We start from the raw sequence: 21,724 nt of genomic DNA on the forward strand, positions 1-21,724 counted from the left end.
TGCAGGTAACTGTCACCTGTCAGTCAAAGGAGTGACTGCGCATGTAATCATGCGAAACTGTTGGTGGCCATAACGGCTCAAATATAGCCAAGCCGGCCGGGCCGGGTTGTGTTCTGGCTGCCACGTGCACTGGATTATCATCCACGGGCCATCGTATTCGTAATTGTAGATTGAAATCGAGAAACAAGGGAAACAGTGTGCACTCGATTCGATTACCTCCTCACGACAATACCCTGACGGCGCACAGCAGCCTTCGCCTGGCGATACTCCTCATCACTATCCGACTCCGAGCAACTAGCCTCGCTCGACTCCGTCACGTATCCGCACCGGCTTCCCCCGCAGTCAAGCTTGACACGGTCTCCCTTGCGAGTGATTCCGTACCGCTCGCAGTGGCAGATGGACGTAGGCGGGTCACTCATGGACGACAGCGAAGAAGGAGAGGTGCTACCCGAGGAGCGGGAGGACAGCGAGGAGCCAGCGGAGCTGGGCGGGCTGTTGGAGTAGGACGATTGGGAGGAGTAGGGTGAGTACTCGTCGGACATGCGGGAGCCTGCGAAGCGGCGGGTGAGGTCATCCATGGTGGGTGCAAAGTCTGCTTCGCGGAGCTGGCGCGAGGCGTAGGGCTTGGATGGCTTTGGGTGGTGGATGCGCGACGGGGAGAGGGCGCGGCCCTTGGCGACGTCCTCGGATTCCCGGCGGGTTTTGGGGGCTGAGGGGGTGGCCTTGCCGGAGGGGACGTCGAGGATGTTGAGCTTGCGGCCGGTGGTGGGTTCGACGGTGTATTCGACGGCAGGGTCGTGGGAGACTTGGTAGCCATCCATGATGTACTGTCCATCATTAGCATCCCGCTTCATACAAATTGGTTGTATGGCAACTCACGTAGTACCAGTATCTCCCACCCAACTTGAGCATCGACGTCTGAAACCGGAACTTGCCCACCCACGCACCAGGCTTGGACGAATCCCTGGAGAGAGGAATCTGGCGATCGTAGTGGTCCCACGAACCGACCAAGTGCACGGTCTTGACGTTAGGCGAAGTGCGGAGGTTAAACTTGAGCTGAACGGCGGCCATTTTGTTCTTTAGTTTTTTTTTTTTTTTTTCGTAAATTCAAAGGATTCAATAGAATTATATTATAGAGAATGTTCGGAGTGTTGATAAATTCGTGCCGTGTTAGGGTTCGTTCGTCGCAGACTGAAACGCTACCAGAGCAGATTCAATGAAATTGGCTGAACGAGTAAATTGAGATCGAGTCGAGATGAAACAAACACACGAATACTTCTCGTTAATGGAACCGGTCCAGAAGCGAGAAGGCGAATAGAATTATCGAGCAGGAAGTTAAGTATAGTCAGTATATCGAGCTGAGCCAACAGAAACACACGTCGACCAGCAACGCAAATGTCAAGATGTTGGAAATAAATTGTATAGTCAGGAGTCAAATAATAAGTTGAAAAGATGATAATAAAATAAAGGGTAATGAGCACAGCTCTGGGGGAATAATGTATGGGGATTTTTGATATGGGAAGTGGTCTTGGATATTAGAATATAGTAAATAAGAGAAAAAAAAAACCTGATGCAGCCAGTGCAACCAGGATACTCCAAACTAAAGGCAACTCGAAAAAAAAAAGAAGAACAAAACTTGCTGAAGAAAAGAAGAGAAAAAAGAGAAAATGAGATGCAGGTTTGCGGCTGTCTTTAAGAGGCGCCCGTCATGTCAACGGTACCGGTATTGTGACGATACGGTACTGGCTGCTGATGCTATTCTGGGCAACACTCGGGAAGTGGAGAGTGCCTAGCCAACGAGAGGGTTTAAAAGGATTCCCCGCTGGTGATGGAGGGTCCGACAGGTGCTGGGCGGGTATTTAGATCTCTTAATTGGTGGAATGATTCCATTGTCTGCACTGAGATCCCCCAATCAGAGTCTGTCGTAGGGCTACTACGGTGGGCCATATCTGTCTGGCGGTAAACCCAGGACCTTGATTGGCCATAAATGGTGCATCTTGTTGAAGAACATGCATAACGTGCATAAGTGCATTGCATCGTGTGCTTATTTTACATCGAGGAGGGGTCGAAGACAAGAAAAGATACAACAATATGACAGAAGAAATCAACACCAAAAAGTCCAGGCCCAATAATCCCTAACATGCTGGCTATTTTCATCCCCCAATTGCTTGCTGTAATGTATGTAAATAGTGTAGAAGAGAACTAAACAATCCATCTTGCAACCCGCTGGACGCCACAAAAGCAAAATAAACAAGTGCGAAATTATCATGATTATGGTGGTGAATGTGGGGATGGAAGAAATCACCGCACCGACACCCCCGAGCGGTTGGTGAACATCCGAGCGGTAATGTTCATCGACGCCAGCTCTTGGAAGAGAAGCTTGGCCGCATACGGAATATGCACCTGCGAGATTCGGTGCTTGTTGTTGCACAGTCGGCATTCGAACAATCCCTTTTTGAGTTTCCTGCAGCTGTCAGCCATTATCCATAGTAACAGGGGAGTAGGAAAACTTACGCAACAGGAGTCATCAATCCACAGTCGTCGCAAATGTGCACCCGGAACGGATCCGACACATCAAACAGACGTTCCTTCAAGAACGAACTGGCTCCGTGAGCAATCATACAGTCACGCTCCATTTCTCCGAAACGCAATCCACCATCACGGGCACGACCTTCCACCGGCTGTCGTGTCAGGATCTGGGTGGGGCCACGAGCACGCGCGTGGATCTTGTCGTCGACCATGTGTCGCAGACGTTGGTAGTATGTCGGGCCCAGGAACACTTGCGCAACCATTTTACGGCCCGTGTGGCCGTTGTACATCACTTCGAACCCACGCGATTGGTAACCGTGCTCACGCAGCAGCCGCGAGACTGAGTCGACTGTGACGTCGGTGAAAGGTGTCGCATCACCTTCGAATCCACGTAGTGCAGATACCTTACTGAGTTGACACTCGATCAAATGGGCAATGGTCATACGAGATGGAATGGCGTGCGGGTTGATGACCAGATCAGGGGCCAGACCCTCCCGAGTAAACGGCATGTCCTCTTGTCGGTAGGTGATACCAATCGTACCCTTCTGTCCGTGACGGGAAGCGAACTTGTCACCGATCTGAGGAATCTTTGTGGTCCTCATACGGACCTTGACGAACTTCAAGTCGTCATTGCTGGTGGAAACCAGGACCTGGTCCACGATACCGCTTTCCGTGCTACGCAGAGGCGTCGACACGTCAAGCTTGGTGTGCGACTTGGTTCTTTGACCGAGTTCCTCCGCTTCAGGAGCCAAGGGTGCCGTCTTACCGATGATGATATCCTCTCCGGAAACACGGACACCGGGGGCGATGATACCATCGTCATCGATCTTGTCATATGTACCTTTTCGCATACCGAGGGTATCGTTGCGCATCGGCTTCTCAAACCGCTCAACAACCGTCAAGCCAACCATCTTCTCCGTGTCGGTGTATGTACGGTAGAAAAGACTGCGGAAGAGACCACGATCGATACTGCTCTGGTTCATGATAACGGAATCTTCCTGGTTGTATCCCGAGTAACAGGCAATGGCGACAATGGCATTTTGCCCTGCGGGCAGCTCACGGAACCGAAGGAACTCCATCGACCGTGTTGTCGCCAACGGCTTTTGTGGGTAGTACAGAATATTCGCCATTGTTTCCATTCGCTGGTCGAAGTTGGTCAAGAACACACCCATGGCTTGTTTACCCATTGCTGCTTGGTAAGTGTTACGGGGCGACTGGTTGTGATCGGGGAACGGAATGATACTGGCGCAGACACCAAGAATCATACTCGGATGAATCTCGCAGTGCGTCCATGTATGCGCCTTCTGACTCAGAATCGACCGTACACGCTTGTTGGGATCCTCTTCCGGGGGAAGAGTATAACCGGCCTGGAGCTGTTTCGAGATTTCCAAATCTTCGGGCGTCATGGAAATCATGATTGTCTCTTCTTCTTCTGCATCGACGTATTCCACAACTCCCGATTTCACAAGACCATCCCATCCGAAGTAGCGTTCCCTGCGCTCTTCGGGATCAAGGTCAGGGGGCAATTCCTTGTCTTCCTCCAGCTTCCGAATGTGCTCTTTGTTGAGCACCAGCGAGCCGCTGTTATCGCTCTTCGGGTCATTGTCGATGACGAACAGCGGCCGGCAAACACGACCAGCATCGGTAAAGATCTTGAACTCACGCTCACGGATATCCCGAACCAAACTAACTTCGTGCGAAATCATGTTGCGACGACGCAGGGCAAGCATGGTGTTTACCAGATGAGCAGAGTCACGATGGATACCAACCCAGACACCATTGACAAAGACCTTGGTGGCATTGGGCGTCACTTGAGGCTCAAACTCCTCGAGAACTTCCATGTTTCGCTGGATCATGAAGTCGATAATAGGCTCGCTGGGCGTACCAACGGTAATGTAGCACATAAGCGCCAGGTTCTTGACCAAACCACAAGCTTGACCTTCCGGAGTTTCTGCAGGACACACCAAACCCCAGTGAGTGTTGTGAAGTTGCCGCGGTTTGGCAATCTTTCCGTCACGGCCAATCGGGGTGTTTGTCCGACGAAGATGCGATAGGGTAGAAGCATATGTGTATCGACTGAGCACTTGCGACACACCTGCCTTCGCGCTGGCCGCCTTCTTCTGTTCACCCCAGTTACCCGTGGCCAGGGCGTATTTCAAACCTCCGGTCAAGGTGCTGGCCTTGATACCAATGTTCAAGTATATCTCACGGTTGGTCTCCACACATCTTTGCACGTACCGCTGAAGGTCACGGGTGACACGGGTGAACAACACCCGGAAGAGGTTTGCAAGAAGTGGACCAGCAAGATCAAGACGCTTCTTTCCGAAGTGGTCACGATCATCAGGATCAGCCCGACCCAAAGCGCACTGCAAGAGCCTGTGCACCATGTAACCCAAGAAGAAAGCCTTGCGAGTTTCACTTCCCTCGTTCTGAGAGATATGGGGAAGGAACTCCTTCTGCATGATTTCTCTCGCGTACCGGACACGGCGGTCATGGTTCATGCTCGACTGAGTAGATCCTCTCTTGGCGATGAAGTCCAGAGCGACTTCACGGTCCTGAATGACGAAACCTTCCTCAATACACGGCTTCAACATCTCCAGCATTGGTGTATCGTTGCGGTCGTAGCAAATATGGTTAAGAATGTCCTCATCCGAAACCACGCCCAGCGCTCTGAAAACAACCACAATGGGAATATCGGCCTTCACATAGGGCAGAGTAGACCTAATGGTAGGTCCAAATCCACCTTTGGCACTGTCACCCTTGGCAAACAGCTTCAGAGAAAGCTGCGAAAGGAGTCTCGAGCCCTTCTCAACAGCACTTCGAATTTCGGCAACGTAAGGCGTAGGGCTGGGCGGCGCTTTCTTGAACACCTGAACGGTGTTACCGGCACTCCGTTCCTGTGCGATAAGAACCTTCTCACTTCCGTTGATAATAAAGTAACCGCCAGAGTCGTAGGGGCACTCGTTCCAGTTGTAAAGCGCCTGTTCACTCAAATCCTTGAGAATACAGTACTTGGACTTGAGCATAATAGGCACCTTTCCGATGAAGACAGTCTCCTCCTTGGCCTGATCCTCCGGAAGGTGTTTCTGCTCCCACGAGAGGAAGGTACCACGCGCTTTCCTGTCCTCGTCGTCATCTCCCATCTCATCGTCATCCCGATCGCCTACCGCCTTTTCCCGGCCTTCCATAATTTTCTTCGTGATTCCGAGGTAAAGCGGACTGGCGTATGTCAAGTTTCGCAAACGAGCCTCTTGCGGCAACATAATCGTGGTTGCACCATCACCCTCAGTTACGGAGGGCCTTGAAAGCATCACGGTACCGAATTTGAGCTCATAGCGACGGACAACGATGGGGTCGATTTCGTTTTCGGAGGGCGGAAGCGTCTGGTCGAGCGTGACTTGGCCTTGTTCCTCCACCAACTCTTGCATCGTCGACGAGACGAATTCATCGAACGAATCCAGCTGCTGAGACACTAGACCTTTCGTGTCGAAAAAGGACGAAATAACGGTCCAGCAGTCCTCCGACGTGATTCCCTCCTCATCATCGTAAAACTCCTCCTCGTAGGCGTCGTCGTAGTCGGCCATTTTGACGAGTATAGAAAAAGATCAACTAAAATATAAATAAAGAATAAAAATAAATGCGAAATGAAGAAAGTCGAGAGGTAGATGTGAATAATCAATGAGCGCAGAAGGGCGCAAAGCGCTCAGTGAAAAGATCCCTCTTTCGAGATCCGTCCGGGTGCTGGGACAGGGACAGGTTCACCAGCTGGAACAAAGTTTTAAAAAGTCACTAACGACGGATCAGCAAGCTGGGACTCAGTTGAATCGGAAAATCCCAGATCCCATGCCAAACGAGACGGTGAGGATGGAGCAGAGCTGGATGCTTGTCCTTCTCCGGGCGCTGTTGAGCCGCCACTAGCGCCTCGACCGCCGGGTACACGCTAGTCCTAGAATGGAAGTAATAACACGTGACTTCTATGCTTACTAAGATGACTACATTTCAAGATGGAAATTATTGGGTTTATGTAGTTGTATTATACATGACTTGATAGATTTCCCGTCTGCAGTTATCAAACAAATTGCAGAAGTGTTTCAAGCATTTCCTTATGGTCCTTCTGCCCAGGCCCATCCTCCGACAGTACCTCGACTTGCTCTGAACGATTAGCATTTGGAAAGTAGGGACCAATTGTACAAATAGTAACTCACCTTGCAGTGTCCCTCGGATCAGGGACAAGTCTTCGTCACGGTCCTTGAGAAGCGTAACCACCTTCTGTTTAGCCCCATCATCTTCGGCCACAAGCCATGCCAAAATGACATCAATGAGCTGTATAGAGAAGAGACCGGCATCGAAGCGTCGCGAAAGCCATTCGGGTGCCATGATTTCTTGTTCTTCTTTGTCGAAGTTGTTCTTCTCTTTTTCGATGGCCTGCTCAACCGGTGTTACTCTCGAGGCATAATCCCGTCTGAGCCTGACCAGCTTGTCAATCTTTTCGTATTCTCTCTCCATGAACTTGGCCAGGGTACGGATGCGTGCTGCGGAGCCTCCGGGTAAAAGCCGCAGAAGAGAGGCAAAGATGCCTAGAAGGTGTTCTATATTCTGATTCTCTTGCTACATGCTGTTAGTCACCGTGTTCTGCCCCTGGCAATAGAAAACCAGACGTACCTTTTTCATGAACATTCCGAAGACTGTACGCAAACCCGCTACTTCCACCAATCGGTCACAGGCAGGTGCACCACCCACTCCACCTAATGCATGGTCCAAAGCCCTCAGAGCGCGCTGCTTGCTAAATTTCCCTTCCTTGAGCATGATCTGTGCAAGCTCAACTCCTTCGGCGTCCAAGAATTTGTTCTTGCCAGCATCCTCGTCGACAAGACAAATTAGACAGTCAAACAGATTCTCCACGTACTCTTCTTCGTCGGAGTCCTTTTCAGGATCGCGTTTGCGATATTGACTTAGAAGTTGGAGGAGAGTGTCCACGCCGTCAAGACCAAGGAACTTTTCCCTGTTTTTGGAAGATGATTGCAATAATATTGCCAGAATTTCAGCAGCATATTGTTTGTTCTGGCTCACGGGTACCTCTTTCTTCTGTGCGCGGGATAGGAGCCATGACAGCATGGTCGAGTCTTGACCAATCTTCTCTGCAATGGACTGTTGCGATGCCAGATTCTCGAACACACCTAGTTCACAAGGTTAGCAAATAAATGTAGCCTGACATATAACACTATGACTTGTCACTCACCCAACACATAGTACACTCCTGACCTATCCATGTCGGATGTTTCGTCAAATCGGGTCAGGTTTTGGCTTAGAAGTTCTATGAGATCTGCGTCCATCTGAACAACCCGTTAGCTTATGCAATTAAGGGAGGATTGAGCTGCGCACCATTGCATTAACGAGGGTATCCCATTGCTCTTGTTCCGCCTCCACATCTTCATCCGTCAACTCGCTGATAATTTGAATAGCATCTATAGCGATGTCCGCGTTCTCGTGCGATAGCAGCGAAATCAGAGAGCCGACGCATCCCATTTTCGAGAATTCGCCGTACAACTCTGGGCGCTCGGATAGGATAGACAGGTTTTTGATCTCCGTATGCAGATCAGCCTCAGATGCCATGAACCTGGAAGAAGAGGGTTAGTACACCTGTATTCTTTGAGGGGTGTGCATTGCGACTTACTTCTGAGGGTCATTTTCGAATTTGCCTCGCAGCTCTGCATTCTTGGATATCTTCCTCTCAAAGTTGAGCGCGAACCGGCGCACCCAAGCAGAGTCGAATTTCTCGGGCTAGAACAGCGTCAGTACGAAGACTAGGCCAGCGTATCCATTCAACTTCACACATACCACCACTTGCCCTTCTTCCGCATCCTGTTGATCGATATACTGCATTGCGTCTGCCGTCTGGCGCTCCATTCCTCCGCCGAAGAATCGTCCCTCTTCATCGTCTGGTTCGTCCTCCTCGAAATCGGGGGGCAGCTCCGGGCCAGCTTCACCATCATCTTCCTCTTCGTCTTCCACCATAGGCGCTTTTCCTTTCGACTTCACATCTCCATTGGATTCTAATTTGGCCGCTTTATAGAGCTCGTCTATCACAGCGCGCATTAGCACTCATCATAGCGAAAACGTAGGAAGGTCGCAGGACATACTTGGGTCGTGGGCCGGTTCTAATTTGCGCTTTCCGGTTCCTATCGACAGGGGTTTCTATATCAGTTAGACACAGACTGTAATTAAGGGCAATCGCATTCACACACCTTGAAGAGCTCATCGACGTTCGTCATTGCGGCTTCCGCAGTTTGAGGCCGATTTGACCGTTCAATGCACCACCAATACGCAAAAGAGCCCTTAGTGACAGAGTGAAAACAGACAAGAATGCGCTTGAGTGATAGACGCGATCCGTAATTAATCTCTAGAAAAGAACAAACAAATGTGTCCGCGTGGTTCCTACTGCTTCGTCGCGCTGATCCGGAGATTTGTACGGGTGCCGTGGAAAGCTAACGACGCAATCGGTGCCAAGCATCAGAGGCTCGAAAGATTTCTCGACCGTCAGTACTATTCAACCAACCTCCACTGACAGCTTTGTCTACCATTATTACTCTTTTGTCCCATATACACATTAAAATATGGCCCCCAACCAGCGCATTGTCGTCTCTGGCGGCGGTCGCCCTCAGAAGGGCTTCGTCGGCAGCCTCTACGATGAAATCACCTCGTCCGAGAACGCCACCATTGTTAGAAGCCTCCTGGTCTTTGGTGTAAGTACTAGTGTCTTGAACTGTTGCCGTACCTTCTGAGGCAATGGTTGAACGGGTTCTAACACGTCTATTCTATAGGCCGGTGTCGCTTTCTTCCACAGCAGCCTCGGCGAGCTGCTCGTCCCTCCGTAAGTCGACCAACCTTTCACTGCGTTCCTTTTCTAGCATCCGTTCACGAATCTCAAAATATCGGTCTTGTTCACTGATGTGAGAAGTGTCTAAACCCCTTCCCGACACCTTGGGTCGACATGCTATGAATCTTTCACGACCGGATCGGACGATTAGCGATTAGCGAAGTCGAAAAAAGAACCGTGCGGCCTTCGATCTCCTATCTGTTTCGAATTCTTTTAATGAATCCGTGTATTATATTTTGCTTTACGGGCACATGCGTCTTGGGTGATCTCAATGTGGACGGTTTTGTCAGTATAAATTCATGAAATGAATCTGTTACGACGTTTATTTGGGGCCCCTTCGATATTACGACTATTGAGATTGCGTATGCAATGGATGCATTGGAGTGTGGTCATGGCTTCTTGCTTTGAGTCGATTCCCTCGGCTGGGAGCTTGTTGGCTGCTTTCCGGTTCTCCAACAGCACCTGCGAAGACCTCCGGTCCGTCGCAATACGAAACATTGAGTTGTCGATGTTGGTTCGAGCAACCTCGTGCTCTTGAGTAGTAGTTCTCAGCCATCCGGATCAGCATTGTTATACTCCGTAGTCTTCCTGATACGCCAATCCAACTACAGACAGCCAAAGGGTGTATATATATATATACGGCAAAACCCGACAGCGCCAATCACATTTTACATTCTTTACACTAGGTCGTGCATAGCAATCCAATCGGATGTACGCCCGTAGTAACTATCAAACTAATGGGGCCGAGCATCGTTAAGTAGTAGCTCCGCACTCAGCGCATTCTCCATCCGCTATCCCCATTGACCCGTAGCACGATACACCCAATCCGGATAACATGGTGACTATCTCTATCGTCTCTTCACAATAGATCAACTTCCCGTGAACGACTGCCATGAACCTTCGTCGCCATCAACCAATTCGCGGGGGGGGGGGAGATCAGTCCCGAACACCGCCTTCTGGTACTGCCGGAATAACGGTGTCAGCCATCTACTACTCCTGTTTAGTTCGCACTCTATCTATATGACAGGCGTCAAAGCTACTTTTATGCTTGAATCCCTCATCTGCCAGCTGCCATAGCGGCCATCCTACTGCCATCTCCAAGATGCTAGCCGCCAAGCGCAAGCCCCTAGACGCCGATCTATACCACGATGACGATGGCGAACAACCACCAGCCAAAAGAAACCATAGCTTGGACTTCAACGCTCGCGCGCCGTGGCTTCAAAGCTCCAGACCAGAGCGAGAATGGCGAACAATGGGGAATCGAGCGGTGCAGCCGTCATTACCGTTGGCGAACATGGTTACTGCTGTACAGGACCTGATCGATCCCGAATTCGACCCTCTGATAGCCATCTTGGATGATGAACCGCGCTTTTTGAAACCCTTGCCCTCGCGGATGGTGCCGGAGGACCTGGAGTTCTTGCGCATTCGAGGCGCGCTTTCGATACCGGAGAGTGGGTTGCGGAATGAACTGTTGCGGTGCTATATCAAATGGGTGCATAGCTTCATGCCGGTGTTGAATCTTCAAAAGTTTCTGTTTTCTATTGCTCAAAATGATCCAAACGGTAATATCAGTTTGTTGCTGTTTCAAGCTGTCATGTTCGTGGCAACTGCCTTTATCGACTTCAAGCATCTCCACGATGCTGGTTATACAACAAGGAAAAGCGCGCGGAATGCGTTCTATACACGATTAAGGGTACGTCTGCTTTTTTCCTGAATAACCGCCATTGCTAACCATTGTAGTTACTATATTCCTTAGACTGCGAGGAAGATCGCATCGCGATCATCCAGACTCTCCTGCTCATGACATATTGGTCAGACCACGCCAACCACCCCCGAAGAGATATCTGGGATTGGATCGGGGTTTGCAACACGCAAGCGCAGTCTATTGGGCTAAACAGAGACCCTACCTCTGCTCCTAACATGGACCCAAGCACCAAACGGCTGAGAACACGCCTTTGGTGGTGTCTCTATTCGCGAGACCGCTTAATAGCCATGGGACTACGGCGCCCGACTCAACTTAACGAGGGGACGAGTAATGTCCCGTTGTTGAAATTAGATGACTTTGATTTCGAGACATACCATCCATCTGTCACTGCGATGTTTCATTGTCGCCAGCTGGAGGATGTTTCCCATCAGAAACGCCTGGCTACTATGTTCATCGAAAAGGCTAGGCTCTGCCAGTGCATTGGCAGAGTGCTTTTTGCTCAATATGCCCCTTCCCAATGCCAGTTTGGGACAACTACCAGGACAACAATCACTTTGGTTCCGAGACTGGCATCCGAGTCCGAGCTGGCGCGGTGTAGCCAGAAACTCGAGTCCTGGCTAAACGGGCTCCCCAAGGATGCTCAATTCATCCCAGAGTCCAGGAACAATATTAGAGAGGGCGAAGATGTCCTACTACTCCATAGTGCTATGTTGAAGATGCTACATCACGCTACTATCAGCGCGCTATATCGGCCATGGGCCACGAACTTCCAGAAGGATCAGTCGAAGGCACGTCAAGAGCTGATGAATACTGCACGCGCAAAGATGCACAACTCAGCTCTAGGCATCACGCACATCGTCCAAGGCCTGAATCAACTAGACCTTACCCGGTTTCTTCCCCAATCAGGCGTGACTGTCATCCTGCCCGCTGCCGTTGCACACCTGACGAATTCCAAGTCAGATAACCCAACAGTCCGCGAGACAAGCCTCTATAACTTCCAGAGATGTGTCCAAGTATTGCAGGGCTTGAAGGATATATATCCAGCAGCAGATATGGAAGTAGCTAATATCGAGGCTGCTGTGAAGGTGCAATCCGATAACGCCAATACCTTCCTTCGCATCATGCAGTACAGTTCCAGTAACTCTGACTCTGGGCAAAAGAGTGATTCACTCGAAGAGAATCCGGAGAATCCGCCAAACAAGGAGACCGGAGCCCAGCAACAAACTCAACAGCACAGAAAACAAAGCACCGTCTCCGACCTCCAATCCACAACAGCAACAGCAACCAAACCCTCCCCCTCACCAACAGCACCAACCCCAACCCCCTCCCAAAAAGACCACAATAACTCATACACCGACTTCAACGACAACCTCGACCACCTAAACCTCAACACCCCACCTACAAACTTCCTCTCCTTCGACCTCCCAAACCCACCCTTCGACTTCGCCACACCCGCAGATCTAGAACAGAATGTTTCTCCCACCGATGCCGAACCATATGGAATTGACTGGACACAAGAGCTTTTAGCCGGGGGCATTGATTCGGACTATGGTGGGCCGGGGTTTGAGAATGAGCGCAGAGATGCGTGGCCGTTTTCGCCGGAGAATGGGAGTAATGGGATAGGGTCGGGGTCGGGGCATGCGCATATGACACCGGGGGATATTACGGGGGATTTGGATAGGGATTTGGGGTTGTAGTCATTATTCTTGTGGTATGTAACTTTCGGTTTGGATGTATATATATTCGTTAGGAATTTTTAATCTTTTTTCCTTCTGCTTTTTTCCTTGGTGGAGTTAGCAGCAAGTTCTATATCTACAGTCATGATATGATGTTTATCAAGCAAACCTTTTTTATTTCTACCCAAACCAAACTGAACCAAACCAAGAAAAGCAAATGGATATATCTCATGAACACAACTCGCAAAAACATCCAAGTAATTGCTCGCTCGAATCATATCCACACAGACACATAAAAACATTAATATACATAGTTAAAAAGAAGACCATCGCCGTAGGGAATTCATTCATTCACAGAAACGCGTTGCGCTCAGCTCTTATCCGCCCACCGGTTAGTCTCATTCCCCTGCTCCCAAGTGTGCTCGACGTATCCAAGCTTCTGCTTGACCTGCTGGACGGTGTCTTTGTCGCCGGTGTTCTTGCCCATGTTGTCGCTGAGTTTGACGGCCGGGCGGCCGCTTGCGGTAGCGATTTTGATGACGATGTTGAGGGGTTTGGATTTTTCGTCGCTTGCTTTGTTGATGAAGTCGTCTGGAGCACAATATTAGCCGGATTGGACTAGAGATAGTGGTTAGGAGGGAAGGGGAGGTGGCTTACTGGTGAAGAATGTCCCGACACCGAAAACAGGCTTGAAGTTTGCTTCCTCCGCAATGACCTTGTATTCTAGACAATTTTCGATGTTGAGCGAGTCCGAGAAGACGATGACCTTCTGGCCTGTAATGCCGTGTCCATCGTAGAAGTCGCGGACCATCTTCACGAAATAACTGGGGTCGCCAGAGTCCTGGCGAACACCGGTGTATACGTCCGCGTATGTCTTCTTCTTGTGCTCGCCGCCCTCGTGAATTGGTGCCGCGATTGGAGGTGTGATTTGTGCCTCGCTTTGGATGTTGGACTGGGTTGTGGTGCCGGCTCCGGATGCGCTTGTGCTGACGGCACCGACTCCTGCGCTGGTGTATTCGGGTATTGGCTTGGAGAAGGCATCGAGGAAGGCTGGTGTACCGAATGTGTCTGTTAATGCGACTCCAAGGACCTAGGCTTGTCAGTGTGTTGCTCAGGCAAAGGAATACAACCATGAAACTTACCCCCTCACCGAAACATCCTAGCCAGTATCTCAGTGCTATCTCATTGGCATTCTCGTAATCATCAGTGATAGCAGCGATCGTCATGTACCACTCGTGGGCAACAGTGCCAACCGGATCCACATCATACTTCATCGCAAAGTGGACATTACTCGATCCCGTAAAGACACCCTTCCAGCCCTTTTTCTGGCTCTCTTTCGCAGCCGCGCAAAGTCCTTTCATGACCAAATCCTGAGTGTGATAGTCCCGTCGACGTCGCGAACCAAACTCCGAGAAAACACAGCCGTGTTCAAGCAGTGCACATCCTTTCCGGAACGCCTTGTCCTCCTGACCGTTGTAGTCCCAGTCCTTATCGCAGAACATGAAGTATGCTTGGCTGGTCAGCGCAAGCAGAGGGATCTCGTAGAGTATTGTCTCGACCCAGCGGCCCTTGATGAGATATTCGATACCGCCGACATCTTCGTCACTACCGGTGTCGTCCACAGGTGTCCAAGTAATTTCAATTTGCTCGGAGGGGTTAAGTTTGAACGTCGTCAAGAACTGCAGGTATGCGTCATTGAAGTAAGGACATCGCTTCTTCAGGAATTCAATCTCGTCCGGCGAGACGCGAATATTTGCGATTTCTAGACAGAAATAATGCACTATTAGCAGCCCGAGGTTTCCGCGACTAGATGCATTCACATACTGTCCATCTGTCGTAAGAGCCATTTGTATGCGCTTCGCGTGAATGTCATCTGCGGGGTACGATTCGTGAACCCATAAGTCACATCTGACAGGAGCGTCAGTATGCTGAAACGACCAGATTCCTAGAATCTTAGCGACTCACCAACATCAGGAAAGTACTTGAGAATGGCACACTGCATCGTCAACTTGTAGAGATCAGTGTCCAGGAGGGAGAAGACTCCCTCCGGAAGCGGTTCCTCGCTCATGGTCATCTGGTATTGTATGGATCCAGCTCTCAATAGCACATCAATCGGGTTGTCAGTTCGAAGCGACCGTAAACGAAGCCTTTGAGACAGCGGAAGAGAATTGCAGAGAGTGGGGGAGAAAGCAAACGATTGAGGGGATCATCCATAGATATCTGATGTTTGCACCGTTTGCAGCGGATGTGATCATTGTACGTCACAGAGTCTAATCGACAGGAAATTCTTGAATAACATAACTTACTTTATTTCTTATATAGTAGTACTGGCAGAGGAAATTCGTGGCGGCCGTAGTTCAGCTGAGGCTGAGGCCGTTTAACAGCGAGCTCGGAAGCTTATCTGTGGCTGCAGACGTGGCTGATGGATATGTGGCAGTGCTACACGTGACTCGCAGCGATCCTGTTCCTCCGCATCGCGTCTTCACTTCTTCAACTTTCCCTTTTCAGCTTTAAGATATCGTCACCATCGTTAGTCGCGTTGGCAGATTAAACAGAAAGTTCGATTTGAAGAAAGGCCCATATTGCGTTGGATCAAGAGCACCGAATACGGTTGAGTAATCAAGAAAGGCGCAAGCTCATTCTACATCACTGCGAACTGAAGTATTGAGGAGAAAATGTCTCACGGCGCAGAAGACTGCGCATCGGTGCTGGAGCAGTTCGTCCACGATGTGGCGAACTTGCCAGCGGAGATCAACCACCTGATGGAAGAAATCCAAGCAAAGGATAAAACTATCCAGGACGCTCGCACAGCAATCAATACCCGGGATGGTAGTTTACAGAAATTCATCAAGTTGAACGGTAGTCTTGCGCCAAACCCCAAGGAAGAACAATACGGAAAGGTTATTCTGCAGAACTTCGATAGGTCCCAGCAACTGCAAGAGGAGAAGATTCAACTGAGCGAGAAGGCGTGCGTGTTACTGGATCGACAGATTAAGAAGTTGGATATCAAGATTCGGGATTTACAGAATGACGGCGTCTTGTCTAATGACCCTCCTATCCCTTCTCTCTTCAACAGCAATAAAGACCAATATCGGGATCCGCCCAAGATCTTCTTTCCGGATACCACGGCGGGCGATTCGTCGTCTTACTCTGCCGCTCCTCTCAACCCTACGTCGGGAAACGCAAACGCAGTATTAGGCGCTACTCAGAGACTTAGCCAGTCCCTCGCCCGTCCGGGTGGTCTAGCCGCTCTAAACTCGCAAATTGGTGCGCGAAGCTCCGCTCCAGCAACTCCGGCCGCAACCGCGACTTCACATTTCCAGCAACGACATCAACGGGAATCATCCGCCGGCGCGGTGGACAGCAAGCGACGCCGCCTAAACCCATCACTCAGCACACTCCCCACCACATCCTCCAACCTCCGCCAATCATCCATAGGCCCTGGGACCCCCAGAGCAGGAACCCCCAGCACCAGCCGCGCCGGCAGCGCCGGCCCACGCACAGTAGGGGTAACCCGAAAAGCCCTGACCAAGAAAGTCGCGCCTCACCAGCAACTCAAGAAACTCAAATCAATGAGCAAAGCCTCAAAGCGATCTTCAAGCGCATCGCGGATCCGGATCGGCATGAAGAAATCCCCCTCCGCCGGCGGAGACGACGACGAAGATGACTCGATGCTGAGCGACGCGGATATGTCTGACTCTGAGAACGATGCAGGGAATGACCTTGACGACGATGATGAGGATGAGGGAAACGAGGATACGAAGGTTTATTGCACTTGTCGCAGCGTTAGCCATGGGGATATGGTTGCTTGTGATAATGATAACTGTCCGTATGAGTGGTTTCATTGGAAATGTGTGGGGTTGACGAGGGAGCCGGTTGGGACGTGGTATTGTGATGAGTGTAGGGCTACTTTGGGAAAATAGTTTTTTCTTCCCTGTTTTTTTTTTTTTTTTTTTTTTTTTTTTTTTTGATGCGCGCACTGCTTTACTGTACATTATACCCATTGCGTTTTGAATTCATTGACCATGGCCACTCGGCTACGACCTCATTCTTCCATGATGTACTCTGTATAAATCAGGATCAATTATCCTTCTCTAAATTTCGTTAGATATAGCTATAGATACAATCTCATCACATGAGATCTCAACCTTGCCAATGCCAAATAGAACTTTTTAAATAAAACGCCAACGCTATGCAAAGAGGTATGATCTTCCCAGCCACCTGATTATAAGTAAGGCATAGAAAGAAGAAAGCCCGGAGAACCACCGGGTTATAGAAAAGAGTGACAGGCCGATCGATATGTGACCGACGATCAGAACCCAAGCGCCTTTTCTAACCACGGGTCGAAGTAGTCGCATGTCTCTGGACTGACCGCTCCGCCAGGAGCGCATAGTTTGAACACGGGGCACTGGCCGCACGGCGCTTCTGTCATGCCATTTCTGACTAGGTAGTCTATCTCGTCCGCGTCTTCGCCCCCGGGTTTCCGTGCTTGCGCGGATTTCACTGCTTCGGGGTGCTTGACGGACTTGTAGACCTCGCCGTTTTTCAGCGCGATCAACTTGTTGTCGAAGCACAGCATTTCGAGGAGTTGTACAATACTCTCCTCGCCCAGTCGCACGGGCGTGATACCACTCTCGTTCACGGCGGCCGTGATCATACTGGCAGTCGGATACCCTTGATACCCAGCGGGAAACGGAAGATATTGCTTTTCACCCGATTCTGGCTTCACAGCCACGCTGCCGGCCCCGGTCTTAAGGCGCTTCTTCCCCGGCCCATCGGCGCTGGGCACCTCGTACCAGCTCTTGCGACTCACGGTGTACTCGATGTAGCCCGCGACGCTGTTGATGAAGTTCGCGTCCAGCACTCCGTCCGTGAACCAGGCGCCTCCGGTGACATCCTCGCTCGGGGCCAGGCCCGCGAGCATGTACATCTTGCGACTGGGGAATTTGACATTGTGGACGCTTTTGATGTAGTTCTTGCCTTCGAGCGACTTGAGGCAACGGTCGAGAATGGACTTGTGTAGGTTGGTGCGGGTCTGGATAGCGCGGACCCAGATTCCTGAGCGGCCAGTCGAATGAATCACATTATACACCAAACTTTCGTCGGGGCTCAGATTCTGCAGTCTAGACGGTAACGGTTAGTATTTGGATATCCAGAAGTCAAAGAAACCAAAACGTACTTATCCGCATCTTCGCGAGAGATAATCTTCCATGCCAGCCGATCATTTTTACCAGCGAGCAGACGGAACAATTTCTGGTCTACCAGCGTCTGGGTGCATTGTAACATAAGCGGAAGGTCATTTTTCGGAACAACGCCCAGACCTAACAGATCTTGCTGATAGAAGAGATGGTCGGACGCGAAATTGGCCTGGCAGGCATCGTAGAGCTTGGAGGCGAGCTCCGTCACGGAGGCGGCCATTTTGAAGGTCGATGAGGTCGCCGGCGAGAGGACAAAGGAGGAGAGAGCTGCGTAATATCACCGGAAAGGCTTATGGAATAGCATATTCAGTAATCCATCACTTGCGACTAGTTGCGACTGCTTAATATACCCGAAAAAGAATAATGAATGAAAAATGACACAGCGAAAGAGAGTGAGAAAAGGCGGCGGAGATGTTTTTCAGCGGGGAGGCCTAAAATGGTTTAGCGCAAAAGAAAAAGCTTGTCTGCCTTGATGCCTGGTGGTACTAAGGTACTTCTGCCTGAGGCATAAGGTAACTGCCGGAAATTTCGAGAAGATCAGCCCGTCAGAGATTATGAACGCAGCTTCCCCCGGTCCAGATTGCAAAAAAAAAAAGACATTTAATTTCAACTTAGCATTTTCATCTTGATACCTCATATCTACACCATGGCTGACGCGTTGAAGGCTGAGGGCAACAAGGCCTTCTCTGCCAAAGACTACTCTACTGCTGTGTATGAAGTTACCCCGCGCTATGACGGTTTTGCATAACAAGAGCTGGAGCACTGACATGATTTCGCAGCGACAAATTCTCTCAGGCTATTGCGATCGAAGCTAGCAATCACATCCTCTATTCGAACCGTTCTGCTGTGTATTCCGCCAAGGGTGACTACCAAAATGCCTTCGACGATGCAAACAAGGCAACTGAGTTGAAGCCCGATTGGTCCAAGGGTTGGGTGCGTAAGGGTGCTGCCCTTCGTGGCCAGGGAGACCTCCGTAAGTGATGGATGATTGATACGACAAAGATAATGTGGGGATTATTGTGTGCTAATGGGTGCAGTGGCTGCCCACGATGCCTACGAAGAAGCCCTCAACCTCGAGCCCGGGAACGACCAGGCCAAGTCTGGTTTTGCCGCCGTGAAGAGAGCCATTGACGCCGAAGTGAAGGGAGACACCGCTGACCCGTCAGGAGGTATTGGTGGAATCTTCAACGACCCTCAACTGTTCCAGAAGCTGGCCAGCAACCCCAAGACATCCCCCCTCCTCGCAGACGGCGAGTTCATGGCGAAGCTGCAGCGTGTCAAGGAGAACCCCAACAGCGTTGGCCAGGAGATCCAGGACCCTCGCTTCTTGCAGGTTATGAGTGTGCTTTTGGGAATTGACATGAACTTTGGCGGTCCTCCTGAGGGTGCTGCACCAGAGGCTCAGCAGGAGGCACCTAAGCCCGAACCGAAGAAGGCGCCCGAACCCGAACCCGAGCCGGAACCGCAAGACGAGGAGGCCCTTGCTAAGAAGAAGGCACAAGAAGCTGGTGACGCTGAGAAAAAGATTGGTAACGACTTTTACAAGAAGCGACAGTTCGACGAGGCTATCGAGCACTACAACAAGGCTTGGGAAGCGAACAAGGACGTCACATACCTTAACAACATTGGTGCGGCCAAGTTTGAGAACGGCGATTACCAGGGCACCATCGAGACCTGCCAGAAGGCTATCGAGGAGGGCCGCGAACACCGTGCGGACTTCAAGGTGCTTGCCAAGTAAGTGTCTGAAAGTCATCTACATCTCGTGGGGTGTTTCTAACACGGTTCAATACTACAGGTCGTTCGCACGTATCGGAACCGCTTATGAAAAGCTCGGTGATCTCACCCAGGCCATCGAGTTCTACAACAAGTCGCTCACTGAGCACCGCACCCCTGATGCTCTGACGAAGCTCCGGAATGTCGAGAAGGCTAAGGGCAAGGCCGAGAAGGAATCCTACATCGACCCCGCTGAGGCCGACAAGGCACGCGAACTGGGACAGCAGAAGTTCCAGGAGGCTGACTGGCCGGGTGCAGTGGAAGCGTTCACCGAGATGACGAAGCGGGCGCCGCAGGATCCCCGTGGATTCTCCAACCGGGCTGCCGCGCTCGTCAAGCTCATGGCGTTCCCCCAGGCAGTGCAGGACTGCGACGATGCCATCAGCCGGGACCCCAAGTTTATCCGCGCGTACATGCGCAAGTCGCAAGCTCTGGTGGCTATGAAGGAGTACAACAGGGCGTTGGATGTGTGCACTGAGGCGCAGGAGCACGACGACGGTTCGTTTGCTCGCGAGATCGAGCAGCAATCGCAGAAGTGCTTGGATTCTCAGTTCAGCGCCCGTGCTGGTGAGACAGAGCAACAGACCATGGAACGCATTCAGAATGACCCTGAGGTGAGTTCCTGGATATGTGTATGAACCAATTCGAATTATACTGACTGTACTAGATCATGTCGATTCTCCAGGACCCCGTTATGCAGAGCATCCTGCAGCAGGCCAAGAGCGACCCGGTGGCCCTGCAAGAGCACATGAAGAACTCGCAAGTGCGGACGAAGATCCAGAAGCTGATGGCGGCTGGTGTGATCCGCTTGGGACGGTAAACACTGACGAAAAGAAAAAGTGATGATGCATGTAATTCGATTAATTGGCTTTCTTTAATGATATGCATGTGCAGTCTTTACAGCTTTTGTGCGAGGCACACAACCATCGTAGGATTTGTATTCTGTACTCTATGGTCGGACGCTATCACGCCGGATCGCTGTCTATTGAAGTTTAAAAAATTCTGAGCGAGTCAGAGTGGATTGCCCGGGCCTGTGACTGTGGAGCTTATTGGAATCGCACAATAAGAATTTCAATATTCCAAACTTCTGCTCGATTGACGCCTTAAGACTTTCTATTCCAATACATGCACTCTCATTCGGTTTTGTACTTGAGTGCTGTGAAGTTATGTGATCTGCAGCAGAATTGACCGATTGGGACTAGCGATGCACTTGTACAGATCTCACTAAAGCAAGATGTACGAGCACTCTGTACTGCAGCACGACTCTGCATATTCGGTGCTCTGACCTCAGCTGAGGAACTGAATGCGTGCTACGTGTCGACGGTCACCGCACCCTCTTTTGTATCTCTACATACTCTGAGTACGGCGTAATCCGTAGAAAGGTTGGAACCTCGGAACTATGACGGTCTGAGGGATTCGATCCATGGGAACCCATATTAAGCGGTGGGAACCATCACCAGGGGTTCTTGGCGGCTACTACTGTTCTGTATCCCACATTATTCTCCCTTATCTACCCCCTTTGTTTCTATCTTAAAAGTAGAATTTGATATCATTGTCTTGATTTTGCATATTAATTACTCCGAATTCCAGAACTCATCTGTACTTGTGCCATCCAACGTGGCGGTGCCTACGTAAGCACATTTCCAAAATGGGACCATTTCCAATAGATCGAATCCACTGCTGCGCCACAGGTCGATCGTGAGGTGTACGTATCAGTACGTATCAGTACGTATCAGTACTTTGTAAGTGCACTACGCGACGTCATCCCTTGCTCTTTGAATTCCTTATCATCGGTAATACCATACATGTGTGGCTCATGCAACAGCCACAGCTGAATCTCCTTTCGATACGCCGAATTCGTCCTTTTGGCCCCAGATCTGTCCTCTTCTCTCTCTTTTTTTTCCCTTTTCTTCTGTTTACTATCACTGTAACCTCACTATCTTCATTCGTTACTCAATCCCCCTCT

General features: G+C 50.5%; 9 protein-coding genes across 9 annotated transcripts; 5 read left to right on the forward strand and 4 right to left on the reverse strand.

Annotated features, from left to right (window-relative positions):
• Positions 1–1,965: 1,965 nt before the first annotated feature.
• ASPGLDRAFT_150446 (DNA-directed RNA polymerase II core subunit RPB2) lies at positions 1,966–6,384 on the reverse strand. Its single transcript, XM_022542148.1, has 2 exons — positions 2,515–6,384; positions 1,966–2,464 (listed from the first exon to the last, which is right to left on the reverse strand). Exons 1-2 carry the CDS (start codon positions 6,111–6,113, stop codon positions 2,302–2,304), a joined length of 3,762 nt encoding a protein of 1,253 aa, XP_022400654.1. The 5' UTR covers positions 6,114–6,384; the 3' UTR covers positions 1,966–2,301.
• Positions 6,385–6,598: 214 nt separating this feature from the next.
• On the reverse strand, positions 6,599–8,801 carry ASPGLDRAFT_127339 (beta-catenin-like protein 1; the record flags this gene model as incomplete). The annotated part of the gene is made up of 9 exons (XM_022540716.1): positions 6,599–6,681; positions 6,735–7,137; positions 7,192–7,706; positions 7,769–7,862; positions 7,912–8,146; positions 8,204–8,310; positions 8,374–8,609; positions 8,670–8,724; positions 8,775–8,801. The coding sequence occupies 9 exons, from the start codon at positions 8,799–8,801 to the stop codon at positions 6,599–6,601; spliced, it is 1,755 nt and encodes a 584-aa protein (XP_022400655.1).
• A 342-nt stretch (positions 8,802–9,143) lies between these two features.
• Positions 9,144–9,404, forward strand: ASPGLDRAFT_126809 (putative TOM core complex subunit Tom6; the record flags this gene model as incomplete). The annotated part of the gene is made up of 2 exons (XM_022540677.1): positions 9,144–9,272; positions 9,351–9,404. The coding sequence occupies 2 exons, from the start codon at positions 9,144–9,146 to the stop codon at positions 9,402–9,404; spliced, it is 183 nt and encodes a 60-aa protein (XP_022400656.1).
• A 930-nt stretch (positions 9,405–10,334) lies between these two features.
• On the forward strand, positions 10,335–12,808 carry ASPGLDRAFT_82622 (transcription factor domain-containing protein; the record flags this gene model as incomplete). Its single annotated transcript, XM_022550174.1, has 2 exons — positions 10,335–11,099; positions 11,147–12,808. Exons 1-2 carry the CDS (start codon positions 10,509–10,511, stop codon positions 12,806–12,808), a joined length of 2,253 nt encoding a protein of 750 aa, XP_022400657.1. The 5' UTR covers positions 10,335–10,508.
• A 349-nt stretch (positions 12,809–13,157) lies between these two features.
• ASPGLDRAFT_126882 (nicotinate phosphoribosyltransferase) lies at positions 13,158–14,855 on the reverse strand (the record flags this gene model as incomplete). Its single annotated transcript, XM_022540682.1, has 5 exons — positions 13,158–13,378; positions 13,445–13,877; positions 13,930–14,549; positions 14,612–14,695; positions 14,753–14,855. 5 exons carry the CDS (start codon positions 14,853–14,855, stop codon positions 13,158–13,160), a joined length of 1,461 nt encoding a protein of 486 aa, XP_022400658.1.
• A 451-nt stretch (positions 14,856–15,306) lies between these two features.
• Positions 15,307–16,756, forward strand: ASPGLDRAFT_47670 (putative PHD finger domain protein). The gene has a single exon (XM_022546724.1). It carries the CDS (start codon positions 15,463–15,465, stop codon positions 16,708–16,710), a length of 1,248 nt encoding a protein of 415 aa, XP_022400659.1. The 5' UTR covers positions 15,307–15,462; the 3' UTR covers positions 16,711–16,756.
• A 3-nt stretch (positions 16,757–16,759) lies between these two features.
• Positions 16,760–18,370, reverse strand: ASPGLDRAFT_58363 (RPC34 RNA polymerase subunit family protein). Its single transcript, XM_022548313.1, has 2 exons — positions 17,967–18,370; positions 16,760–17,910 (listed from the first exon to the last, which is right to left on the reverse strand). The coding sequence occupies exons 1-2, from the start codon at positions 18,203–18,205 to the stop codon at positions 17,100–17,102; spliced, it is 1,050 nt and encodes a 349-aa protein (XP_022400660.1). The 5' UTR covers positions 18,206–18,370; the 3' UTR covers positions 16,760–17,099.
• A 585-nt stretch (positions 18,371–18,955) lies between these two features.
• ASPGLDRAFT_367294 (uncharacterized protein) lies at positions 18,956–19,878 on the forward strand. Its single transcript, XM_022544729.1, has one exon. The coding sequence runs from the start codon at positions 19,013–19,015 to the stop codon at positions 19,721–19,723; it is 711 nt and encodes a 236-aa protein (XP_022400661.1). The 5' UTR covers positions 18,956–19,012; the 3' UTR covers positions 19,724–19,878.
• A 443-nt stretch (positions 19,879–20,321) lies between these two features.
• On the forward strand, positions 20,322–20,607 carry ASPGLDRAFT_47672 (uncharacterized protein). Its single transcript, XM_022546726.1, has 2 exons — positions 20,322–20,372; positions 20,426–20,607. The coding sequence occupies exons 1-2, from the start codon at positions 20,346–20,348 to the stop codon at positions 20,576–20,578; spliced, it is 180 nt and encodes a 59-aa protein (XP_022400662.1). The 5' UTR covers positions 20,322–20,345; the 3' UTR covers positions 20,579–20,607.
• Positions 20,608–21,724: the final 1,117 nt, after the last annotated feature.

Source organism: Aspergillus glaucus (genome assembly GCF_001890805.1).
Source record: "Aspergillus glaucus CBS 516.65 unplaced genomic scaffold ASPGLscaffold_11, whole genome shotgun sequence".
Taxonomy (NCBI): Eukaryota; Fungi; Ascomycota; class Eurotiomycetes; order Eurotiales; family Aspergillaceae; genus Aspergillus; species Aspergillus glaucus.